General features: G+C 44.8%; 2 protein-coding genes across 7 annotated transcripts in view; both read right to left on the reverse strand.

Moving 5' to 3' along the window:
- Window positions 1-10,579, reverse strand: part of CD96 (CD96 molecule) — a 32,212-nt gene extending 21,633 nt beyond the window's left edge. For 2 of the 6 annotated variants that reach the window (XM_017731788.1, XM_017731786.1), the window contains exons 1-3: window positions 8,885-9,063; window positions 6,270-6,488; window positions 2,929-3,354 (exon numbers count right to left, since the gene is read on the reverse strand). In XM_017731788.1, the coding sequence (XP_017587277.1) occupies window positions 2,929-3,354; window positions 6,270-6,327 (484 nt within the window). In that variant the 5' untranslated portion in view covers window positions 6,328-6,488; window positions 8,885-9,063. Of the gene's footprint in view, window positions 1-2,928; window positions 3,355-6,269; window positions 6,489-8,884; window positions 9,064-10,487 lie in introns of those variants that run through there. The other 4 variants (XM_017731787.1, XM_017731783.1, XM_017731785.1 and 1 more) reach the window with 3 other exon arrangements.
- Window positions 10,580-10,589: 10 nt separating this feature from the next.
- The window catches only part of NECTIN3 (nectin cell adhesion molecule 3), a 135,074-nt gene continuing 133,340 nt past the window's right edge, over window positions 10,590-12,323 (reverse strand). The window contains exon 7 of the mRNA XM_017731794.1: window positions 10,590-10,608. Within this exon, the coding sequence (XP_017587283.1) occupies window positions 10,606-10,608 (3 nt within the window). The 3' untranslated portion in view covers window positions 10,590-10,605. The remainder of the gene's footprint in view (window positions 10,609-12,323) is intronic.

A 12,323-nucleotide genomic window follows, 5' to 3' on the forward strand; every position in this document is an offset into this window, starting at 1 on the left:
GCTTTTCCCCCTTTCCTTTCTCATCCATTTCAAAATCCATTTCACCATCTCCTACCCTACCCATTCTCAATCCAGGGTTCCATCCAGCTGTGGAGGCTGGGCAGAGTGATGCAGTGAACAGGGCGTTGCTGTGGTCCGGATGTTGGGTCTGTGAGTGTGCATGTCTGCATTTAAGCAGGAAGAGCAGTGGTGATGGGTGGGAAGTGCTGTGAGTGCCATGGTCAGCACTGACCTCTCTGACCCTTGGCCACGGAGCAGGTGGGGGTGTGGTGCATCCTGCCATCCTCCCTGCCCTAAAACCTGCCTTCTCTCTTCCCTGGAGGCAAGGCACCAGCACACACTGCAGTGAAACTCCTCAGCTCTGTCCCCTGGTAGATCTGGCTTGCATGTGGAGATAGAACAGATATGTATTTCATTCATTTCTTATCTTGAGGGGAGTGAGAATATCCAGCTGTCCCAGACTGTCATGGTATTTGTCAGTGGGGACCTTCTGATGACTAACTTCCTTTGCATCTGGCACCCAAGCATGGAGCAATGGTGCCAGCACGCAGCTTATGCCATGGAGATGTGAAGAAAGGCAGTGCCCAGAGCTGTGCCCGGGAGAGCCAGCAGCAGGAGCAGCTTCCCCCCGCATCCATCAGAGTAAAGAACCTGAGGAGCCAGTTCTCACAGCAGGACACAGAGTGAAGAAGCCCAGGGCTGGACAGTGCAGAGAGGATAATGAAAGAACAAAGCAAGCAAATCTCCAGTTTCTCCAGGAACAAAACTGTACGGAAGATTTTGCTGGGACAAACCACCATGCAAAAGTGCTGTACAGAATACAACAAGTATGGAAATGAGTAGTCACCCCAGGAGTTCAGTCTGGAAACAGCTTCTGTCTACTCTCACAGTCACATGTCCCAGATTCTTGCTTCCCCCTCCCATCTCTGGCTCGCATCTTCATTAACAGCCTGTTGGCTAAAGTCCTCTGTGTCTGTCTGTCTGTCCTATGAAGGCCTGCTGCTCTGTGGGCTTTTGACAAGTTGAGTGCATCTGGATTCACTTCACTTGGAGGTAATGAAAACTGTACTTCATCATAGACTATCACCTTTATCCATCCCACTCATAGGCTGGATTAAGTTTTTTTGCTTTCTTTTGAGTGGGAGTGGTTCATTGCAAATCTGGTTACCTTAAAATACAAACCTGCAAAAGGTAGCAAACTCAATTTTTTAGTTCTCTCTAGCAAGCAGTCATCAGTAGCACAGCTTGCTACATCATGTAGTTACTGAAAAAAGCCGCAATGATGCTGATATGAACAAGAGCTGCCCACACTGTAGACAGCAATAACAGCATTGAACCTGTCCATACCAAGGGCAAGAGAAAAGCAATGCCTGATTGGCAGAGTAACTGTACTAAGGAACAGAGAGAGAAACTTTTCATGAAGAACAGAAGCGTGGGAGGGTTTCACAGGGTTACCAGCACGGTTTGAACCTCACTGCACTCCCCTTGATCCCTCTGCCCTGTGAAGCACAGGAAAATTCCAAAAGTGTAGCCTACTACAACACACCCCATACAGCAGGTAGAGTGGCAGCTTCATCTTGGGCACAATTATCCAGTGTGCACTGTGTCCTCTGTGGGTTGGGCAGAGGTGCCAGCTCTCACTTTGCCTCTGCAAGTTCATCGGGGCAGGAGGGTGCCACAGGGTTGCCCAAGATGTGCCTCCAGGATAACAGCACCAAAATGCTTGGAGCTACTGCCACGCAGGGGCCATCAGTGTTAAACATCCCGGAGTATGAGTCTTGCACAGGACCTCCTCGTGCTACAGAAGCAACATGGTCCAGCGTGGGGACTACCAGTCTGGCCTCATGATGCAGGTAAAAGGGCAGTGGGAGCAGACTAAAATACCCCGAAATTAACCTGCACCCACCCTGCTCCTAACTCTTGAATGTCTGTTGCGTCTACAGCCCTGGGCACAAGCAGAGTGAGGACGTTGGCCTTGCAGCTCCTCTGAACTGAAACGGTGCCAGGTTTGTTGTATTTACTTCAATCCTTCTTGGGTTGTTAACAGAAACCTCGGTCAGAAAGAGGTTTCTAGGGCCATTAAATCCAGTTCCCCATGTGCACAACAACAAGCTCAACACCCCTGTCAAGTTCCATCTTCACAGCAGTTTGGGCTTTTGCCCTCACTGCTGACACTAAATAGCTGTTCCCAAATTTGCTGCACTGACAATTGCCACTGTTGTTTAATTTGCAGTCAAATCCATTCTCATCTGATTTAAATAATTTGTTCCTTTACCAGGATAATTTAAATATCCTCCCTAGTGTTCACACTCTCCCCCGAGGCTTACTTACCAAGAGCAGTCATGCTGCTTTCCAGCTTCCTTTTGGCTGACAGAAGCAGCCAAATCTCCATTCCTGTGATTCTCCTAAGCAATTCCCCACTTTGCTCCAGTGTGTTTTTGGTGGTGGGGACACACATCCATCCGTGGAGCTAACACCTAGCATGCCCTGCAGATGCCAGCCCTCAGCCTCAATCAGACAAGGATGCTTTCTCTTTCTGGTGCCCAGTGCTGCACGCCCACAGCAGTAGCACAACATGGTTTGAAGATCCAACATCCTTAGTCCCACCATATCCTGAGCTGCTCATCCAGTCTCCTCCACAATGTTTCTCCAAAATGAAAATGCAGAAACTGCCTGCCTCACCACCTTTTTTTCTCTTTACTTTACTATCTAACTTTGTATTCCACCAAACAAATAAGGTTTCCTAATCAGAAGCTAGACAAAACAGCTAAAGAGTGCCTGGTAAATAGGAAACCGTACAAGCAACATTCAGTGGCACAAATGTAAATCCCAAACAAGTCACCATCACCAACCAAGAAATGTTCATCTATCCTGATATTTTCCCCCACCTGGTTAGGAAACAGCAAAATTTCATTTGCAATCACTTACCTGCTGCCTTGACAATAAGTTGAATTTTTGCAGCCTTTGTCCCATATGGGTAAGTAGCAAAAGTGCATTTGTACTGCCCACTAAGGGACATGGTAACATTTTTCAGATGCAGATCCCACCAACTGCAGTCAGAGGTGGCATTTGGATTGGTGGAACACAAGGACTCTGTGTCATCCCCACGGCAGCACCTCCTCGTGCTGAAGGACACCGAAAAGTTGTAAGGAGCCGCAGAAAACTTGAAGTAATGGGTGCCATAATCAGGGTGATATACAGCTATTTTGGTAGACAGGCTGCCATTAGTCTTGGACCACTGCGTCTGTATTACCTTGGTGGTGTGTGGTTTTGGGAGCATGCACACCAGGGTCACATCAGCACCTGGCAGAGCATGGACCACTTCTGTCTGGGTAATGACATCTGCAGTCTGGCCTTAAAAACAAACAGGATCATTTTCAGTGCAAGTGTTTAAACAAAGCTTTACCTAAGATATCTTTGTCATGACCTGGTGCCCTAGCCACAGACAACTATGAAGACCTTACAACTGTAACCACAGGCTTCCCAGCAAGGAGCTTTACAGCAAATCTCTACCAGTACAGACTTCAGAGAGACAACTGGGAGAGCAAATGCATGTGTGTCTGGAAGAGGCCAGGAAGGTCCTGTCACGCTTGTGGGAGAGAAATGAGAGCTCTGAGGGCCTCTGCGCAAATGAAAATCTTTCAGGTAAAATAAATAAAACAGAAGCTGGGCCCAGTTATTCCCCAGTTCTTCTTGCAAGAACAAATGAGATATCCCCGCTGGCCAATTCCCTGCACTGTCCCCCTGACCATTGCCTTTGTGGCTTTGGCAGAGAAAGCCATTCTCCATGTTATTAAACATCTCCTGCATGTCCTAAAGGAGTGTCTGTCACAGTGTCAGAGTGAGCTGCTCTGGTGTGTGTGGTTTCTTCCTCAATTAATTTCATAAAGCAGGTGGCAGTCCTTAGTGTGCCATATAAAGGAGTAATGGATCGATGAAATGAAGGGTCTTTCAGCGGGAGCCTGTACTACTTGGTTTAGCTGCTGTTGTAGTAAAATTGATTTATATCCCTTTCTCCCTCCTATGAGTAAGAGTCTTGCAGTCCCTAAACCCCTGAATGCAGGGCACTGACAAACTCAAGGAGATGAAGAATTTATGGAGGGGGTTGTTGCAGTGAGACAAGTAATCAATCACTCCCATCGAGCCATACACAAAAAGTCCCTTTTCCAAAAGGACATGTGAGTCCACAGAATAAAATGAGCTGTGAAGTTGTCCTTAGGTACAGACTTGTTGCCCCCCATTTACATTGCATTTTATCCTCCCTGTGCATCATAACATCACTGTATATTTTCTTTGGGAATTTGCCCTGCAGTCCTGCCAGCTGCAAGTGCCCACCGCTCACCTTCTTTACTTGAAAAAGCCAGGTACCAATCCTTTGCTTTGCTGTGTGGTACAGGGCTCTGGGGCACCTGAGCCAGGGTCAGACAACCTCAGTTGTGCTGCAGTGTGCCCCACACTCTGCCAGCTCAGCCAGGAAGGAGCCAGGCAGGGACTCTGTTCACCCTCAGCTCTGGCTTGACAGGGAAAAGGCACAAGGGCAGAGTGATACATCCCCACAGAGCTGGCTCCGATTTGGTACCTATCCACTGAAGGGTGACATGGACACTTGGAGACTAGATGTGTGGAGAACAAAGCTACTGAATGGCCATGGCCAACATTAATCTCTGCTGTTTCATTGCTGCATGTGTTCTGCTCGTCTTTTATTCTAAGACATGTGGTGATGTAAGAGGGTAAATAAAAATAAGCCTGAATGACAAGTCTCACAGCCTTGTGCTGAGGGAAAAATTACTAAAACTATTTTTGTTAGTCCAAGGAGCTTATTATAGGAAATGCTCTCTGATTTCACCACAAGTTTTGCATCAGTAAAAGTTAAGGAAAAAGCAATTAGTAATCTTGCAATCAGACTATCAGGCAAAAGGCACACAACATTTTTTTGCTCATATTCATGCTGATGTTGCCTTAGGTCTAAGATTCATATAAAGAATGCCTATGAAGAATCACTTGAGTAATTTCTATTAAGTTGCCAAAGTTATATTTGTAGAAGCAACATCCTAATTTGCATTTGTTTCTTAGTAGCCTAGCACATTAGATTATTTTAACTGAAAACTTTTTGTGCAAAAGTGTTCTTAACTTTTTGCTAACATCCCAATATAAGTAATCTCATTTTATGTGAACTTTATTTTTCAAAATCAGTGTCCATTAGTGCATACTTGTGCTCCAATTGAAATTTCTTAGAGTAACTTCCAGACCTTTAGGTGTCTGATCTCCACAAAGGGCATAAAGGCCTCCACTTTCACCTTTGAGTGACTTCAGTGAGGATTTCATCCTCGGGGGAAAAAAAACCCAATTCCTATTTTTCTCTAATTACTATTGCTTTCTTATGTGTGCATGTTTTGAGGCTTCTATTCCTTTCTTTGCATTTGACATTTTCTATTTTCTATGAATACACGTATAAATTATTTTTCCTTTATTTTTAGGACCAGTTTGCCTCAGTTATATGGAAAAAAAGAGCAGCCTATGCCAGATTTTGAGATGCATCTTACCATGCTAGTCAAATACATGCGGTTTTTCCCTTCTTAGTGGAAAATTTTGTATCCTACAAAATTGTTCTTCCTAGCTGGTAATAAATATTCCTGCATTTATCATGGTCAGAATTTTGAAGGGGTGGGGGTTTGTGAACATCATACTTTTTCTTGGTTTTCCTCAGATTGCTTTTGGTTTAAACTCTCTCCGACAAAGATGCAGCCCTCCTTAGCCAACTTTTCTGAGTGTTTTACTTGAATGACAAACTTGTCTCTCAAGCCTTTAACACAGCACATGGGGCTAGGTGGAGAAGAGGAAGGGAAGAATCTGTTTAAGGGGTTGCAGCTGTACAATTTACCCTTGACTTGAAGTGTTTCAATTCTTCCTCTCTCTGCATACACAGGTATGTAACACAGAGACAGAAAGGTATTTTTAATTTTTCCATTGAAAGCAGTTTTCCTTTCGGCCCATTTGAGAGGAGCACACCGTGCCCTAACTTCAAATGAGCTCATCCCCGTGATTATTCTGACAGGTTAGGCACATTGAATTAAGCAATCTGCTAGTCAGCATAAGCCATTTACTCCTTACTAGCTGCACATTATAACTAGTGTTATTTGAAAGTTGTCAGGAAATAGAAAATCATTGCCAGTAGCTACAACTCTCCCTTGTGAGACCCACTAATGCCAAACTGCCCCTCACCACCCTCCATCATAAACTGAGTCAAGGTGTACTCCTGGAGCTCTTACCTGTGACACTGGGCACTGAGAGCAAACAAAACAGAGAGAAGAGCCACCTTGCTTTCATCTTCACTTGATGAAGTTCTGGTGAATAAGTATCTCTCTTGGTGCTCCCTCAGAAAAGGAAGTTGAAGTGGCCTGCCCTGTGCAGGCAGGCAGATGTGCAGCAGAGTCACTTAGCATGACTTCAAAGAAATGCTTCATTAAACTGAAAGCCTCAGTTTCCTGCTGGAGTGATAAAATAAGTACAGCTTGTGAAACCTTTAAGACGAAAACATTACTTACATTTTAAGTCCACGTTGAAAACCAATTTTTTTTCCTTTGCCTTTTCAGGTTAACTTAGAGGAAGCAGTTTACTGGTTTACACACTACCAAAAACATGCCAGGTACCTAAGTTTGACTATGTAATTTTTGGGGATATGGTTTGGGAGTGATTATGGTGGTGCCACATTAGCTGTGGGACTTGCTCTCAAAGGTCTCTTTCAACCTTGATTATTCTGTATTTTCTGGGTACTATATGGTAGGCTGCACACACAAAAAAAAGCTGACTTTCTTTCTTCCTTCATTTCCTTCATGTATTAGTTCAAAGTATCTCACATATACTATTTCTAGACCCTCTACACTCAGAATCTTTAAAAAACACAGCAAAATATCAAAAAACAATCTCCAGAAATTAAAACAGATGAGATGAGAGTTTCTACATTCACTTCTTTTTCCTCCTTTTCTTCCTAAGAAGGAGAACATGAATTATTTTCTGCAGTTTGATGAATTACAGCATCACATGTGACAATGTCCCTTGGTGTAGTTAATCCCTGTACTGTCCTTCAGCTGTCAGTTTTGGTTATGGCAGCACCCTCAGGTGGAGGAGCATGGTTCCTGGCAGTCCTGTCACCTGTCTCTATTGCAGGTCACCTGTATATCCTTCTGAGATGTCCTGGAAGCACACTGCATTTCCATGAGCTAGGCACACACCTGCCAGCAAAGCATCTCATTGCAGGCAAGTCATGCAAATTGGCAGCTTTTCAGAAAGAAACAGGTTTGAGTTCTTGCTTATCACGCTTCTTTCCCCCAAGCCAAAAAGAGCAGGGCAGGACACCTCACATGCACAGCGTGGATATGTTATTTGCTGGCTCTTCATGATGTGGATGTTTGGCAGTATGGATGGGCAAGAGGCTTGTTGCCCCTGATAGCTCCATCCTCGGGGGCCCAAGGACAACCCACCATGTGGACTTTGGGACAGAGCCTATTACAGCCCATTCCTCAGGGAAGAGAAGGCAAGTGTCACAGTCCCTTAAACAGGCACCTCTCTCTGCCAGCAGTGCCCTCCCTCAGGAGGGAGTCCTTGACTGATCCGAGTCCTGACATGTCTTTTCCTGACTTCCAAATTTTGCTAACCATGGAGCTCCCCACACCTCTAGCATGCAAGGTACAAAGTAAAAGGTGAAAAAGAAAGACTCTCTGGTCATTTTCCTATTTTGCAACCTGCCAGGTGTAAACAACATCTATACCACTTCCCTAATTTATGCATATGCAACCTTTTGGTGTCACACTTAAACAGGCTCCAGCGGGAGCTAATAGTGCTGGCCAGGCTACGTCAGGGCTCCACATGTCTTGGAGAATAAACGCTGTTGCACAGTTCTTTCTTTGTTTCCATTGCTCTTCTACCTGAGGAAATGCACTAAGAGCACTTGTAGGAAATGCACTGGATGCCAAGGTTACTGCTAAAGGAATTGTCCCTGGGGATGAAATCTCTGTTTGTCATTCAGAAACCTGACAGAGATCTGTCTCAGAGGATCAAGAAGTCCTGAAGCTGAGGATAAACAGAATATTGAAGCCATTGTAACTGACAAGCCCAGAAGGGAGCAAAAATACTAAAGAGATATGTTCTGGTTTCCAGTTCAGACCAAAGACCACAAAGAACCCAGAGATTACCCGCAGATACTAGAGTCCAAGAAAATCTGACTTCAGTCTAAAATTTGGATTTTCATTTATGATTGCAGTTACCTTAGCTTCTCCTGCTGATCAGGTCATGTAAGGTTTGTACCATGAGAGAATGTATTTTGTCTTAAATGATCTTTTTTATTGATCTGAAACACGCATCACAAATTGACAAGACAGCCCAAGTGCTGTGTGGCACATTCAAGAGACACAGAAATCCCTGAGCAGCTTGTTTGAGTTACTAGATCACTGTATCTTGCCATTAGAATTTGTTTCCCCCCCTAAAATAACATCCTAAAAACATACTGCTGCTATGTTTCATTGTGTTGGCTGAATGCAGCCACCCAGCTCTGTTGCTGTGCTTGGTGATTAAAGACAGACAAGAAAGAAACCTCCCAGCACGATGGAGTTTTGTTCAGTTCAGAGCTGTGTTTTGCCCCAATTCCTGCCTTAAGCCCAGGTCTTGAAATAGGCACTCACCCTGCTGCCAACATTCATGTGCGTGAGTAGCACAGTCCTGCCTCTGCAAATGACATCAAAACCCATTCTGAGACACACCACTTATCTCAGCCTACTGGCAGGGAGACATCTCTTCCCTGGAGCCAGACTTGAGGTCCTGCTCACAGCAATACAAATTATTACGAGAGTTTCTTCTCCCACTATCCCCTTCCTGGAAAATTACTTACAGGCAGCTTTGCAAATGCCGTGGTTGGATGTAACACATCAGGTTATGGATGGTGAGGACGAGAGGAGGTACTGAAACATGTCCAGGGACAGTGGACCTCACTGGTAGCTGGAGAGAGGATACATCTGTATTTGGCTTTTCCTTGATGGAGAAGCTACAGGGACGATTGCCTCAGAGCTGGGATGTGCAGGCTTTTCCTGCCATTCCAGAGACACCCAGAAATCGCTGCAAGGCTGGGAGGTTTCAGAGGAAAAGAAGCTGTGCCCAAGCAAGTGACACACCTTGTTAGTGGATGTGTGAATCACAGTGTTTTCTTTTAGGCTGGACAAGCATTTGACCTGGTTGATAGTCCCCAGTGTCCCAGGGGGTGTCAGGAACAGATGGGCTCTGAATATCCTCCAGGATGCGTTCCTGACGGTGCACTGCAGCGAGGGGCTATGCCCACTGCACAGGCACATCTCATGCAGCATTAATTTTTTTTCCACTCCGGTGGGGATGGCAGAGGGGGATCCTTTAATTATTTTCTGCAGATCTGTTCACCACTGGAGGAGGTATTTTAAACACTACAAATGACTCTTTCCATGGCAATCACCCTATTATGTGTCATGCTCACAAAACCCTCCACTGCAATACATTTCTTCTGCCTCAATTACAGTAAGCTGTACCTAAGGAGGAAGCACAGCTACAGTCAGTCCCACAGAAAAAGAAATCTTCAACTCCAGAGACAAATTCAATTATTCACAAAGAGATCCTTTTTAGAAATGCTAGTGCACAAGCCGTTCCTGCCAGAGGCGAGGATGATTACCCTTGCAGACTGGTGTCCTCTAAACATTGCTTAAAGAAAGCACTGGTCCCTGGTGGAAAAGAAAGGGAGACTTTGAAGTAGGAATTTCATTAAAGAGTAAACTAACCTTTCAGGTTTGCTTGGCACTTGGCACAGAAACTCCCACTTCATCACTGTGTTTTGGTTTTGAACTTCTTTGAAACCTGCACTAATGGCTTCATAGCCGGTGGGCACCTTTGACCACAGCACCTCATGGGGGGTTGGATGTGTGGGTGGCACAGGATGAGGGGCAGCTTTGCAGGGGACAGGGCACTGAATTGGCAGTGGGACACCCACTGGGCTTTTTCAGTGATCCTCTGCTTCCTCTGTCTCTCCTTCCCACACGTAGTTCTGGTGCCTCTCTCCTGCTCCCAGCATTGCCTCTTCTGCATAGAAGGTAAGAGGGGGATAAGAGGGAAGAGGGTTTCTTCTTCTGCTTCCTCCTCGTACTCCTCCTCCCTCATGGCTGCATGTGCACACCTATACCCTATGTATGACACAGTCCAGCCCCATTTTGAGCCAGGGTCTGGAGGCAGCATGGCAAGGCACACACACTTCCCTCTCACCAGCAATTTCTCCATCTGAAAGGTGTTTAATGCTCTGAGCCAATTTTTGTTCCCTATTCACTGACAGCTCAGAGTATGGGAGAAAACCAAGGACATGGGTGCCTCCCTGCTTCAACTTTTTAATTACTTTTTCTAATTAGAAGGCCTAACTTACACGTCATGTTTCAGAGAAAGAGAGCATATGGTGATAAATGGAGGATAATGAGCTCCCTCACCTTCTCTGCCATTCCAGCCACAGGTCCCTGTGGTCCTCTGCTCCCATTTAATGCCGTTTCTGACCAATGATGTTTCATTGGGGTAAGCTGTTGAGCATTTCCTTGTGCAAAGTGCAAGTTACTGAAAAAGCAGAGTACAAAAAGTGCAACCAATGAGCAAAACGAAACAAATAGCAGGCACATTGACGCAACAGTGAAATACTAATGAAACACCACCGTGTGAAAGCCAGCCAGATATTTCCATCAAAATTAAAGACTCTACACAGACATAGGCACACATGAGACCAGCCCTGCTTTCTTTGGTCACTTTCTCTTTTCTAGATACAGCACAAGCTGTGCTTCCCCACTGTTTTCAACATCGGCTAAAGGCTTTTCACTTGTACATCTCATCTCTCAGGTTTTGTAAGAAGATGTTTCAAAGTAGATTAAGAACTGTGAAACAAAATGTAATGGCACCCATAGCTTTGAATAAAGCATTTGTTTGGAAAGGATAACCCACTGCGAGTGCTGGGAAACACCTGCTCATGTGAGACTACAAGGTTGAGATTCCACTGAAGCCTTCCAGAAGGGCCATGTCCTCCCCCGGTCACTTTGGCAGCAGCTTCAGAGACCTGCAGCAGCTTTTGTGAATCACTCCAGCAAAAGAAGTCTGCTTGTGAAAGAACTTTTCTCAGACACAGCTTGTGGGACTTTGTCTTGAGTGGTGCATGACAGAGGGAGTTAACAAGACAAGAACAGACCGCTTGGTCAGAACCAAAAAGCTTAAGCTCACTTCTGAAATGATATAAACCTAGATGGGTTGTACAGCTCATTTTTCCATGCAGACTATCTCCAATGGATTGTGTTCCCCAACTAATTTAAATTCATCCATACTATTGTATGCAAATACCTTCTTGAAGGCACACAGACACCTGGCCAGGGCACAACATGGCAAACGGGTTAGAATTCACCACTGAAGAAACACATCAAATAGAAAAGAATAAAGGTGTGAAAGTTAACTTCAGATACAATAGCAGTGACGATTTGAGCGTAGCACAGTTGTCTTTATTAAAAAACCAAAGAATAAAATAATTTACAACAACAAAAGGCCAAGTTTACAGTGACACTGAGAACCATAACTTGGCTTTTTCTTTTTGACAAAATATTTTGAAAGCATCGTATGTTAATGAATTCATTTGCATACAATACCTTTGTTGCCTATAAATACCTTCTGTTGGGGAAGATGAAACAGGAAAGCCTTATAAATATGATTGCCTGACAAAAGATTTTGAGAATATGAAAACTACAGGCGACATCGAAATGAAAGCCACTTTTGAAATACCAAGTCTTAGTTACTGAACAACTGGAAAACAATGGTATGGCCGACTAAAGGTAATCCCCTCTTGATTGAACAATACCCTCTCCTTGCAGGCAGCTCCAAGGGTCAGAGCAGACCCTACTAGCTCAGCAGAAGGGGTCCAAAGAGTAGTTTTTAGAAGTTAAGATGTAACACTCTATGGTAATATAAGAACTCTTATAGGCTGTATGTAAATGCTATAGGATTTGTATCTTGTATTAGATTGGTTACTGACAATTAGAATATTCAGTACAGAAGATGATTTATTGTATTGTAACCAGGACTTCAGACACTCTTACTACTTCTTCTTCACTCTCTTTGCTCTCGCTCTCTCTCTCTCTTACCTGCTTACTCTCTTGCTCTCTTGGGCCTGCTCAGAGCTGCCAGCTGCAGCTCTAAGCAGTGCCCCTATACCCACGCCCTTTGCAATAAACCGCATGTTCCAAGATCTGCCTATAGAGATCTCCCGACCCCGTCCGTCCCGACCGTCCGACCCACCC

The sequence above is a fragment of the Corvus brachyrhynchos genome, unplaced genomic scaffold, assembly GCF_000691975.1.
Source record: "Corvus brachyrhynchos isolate BGI_N302 unplaced genomic scaffold, ASM69197v1 scaffold3, whole genome shotgun sequence".
Taxonomy (NCBI): Eukaryota; Metazoa; Chordata; class Aves; order Passeriformes; family Corvidae; genus Corvus; species Corvus brachyrhynchos.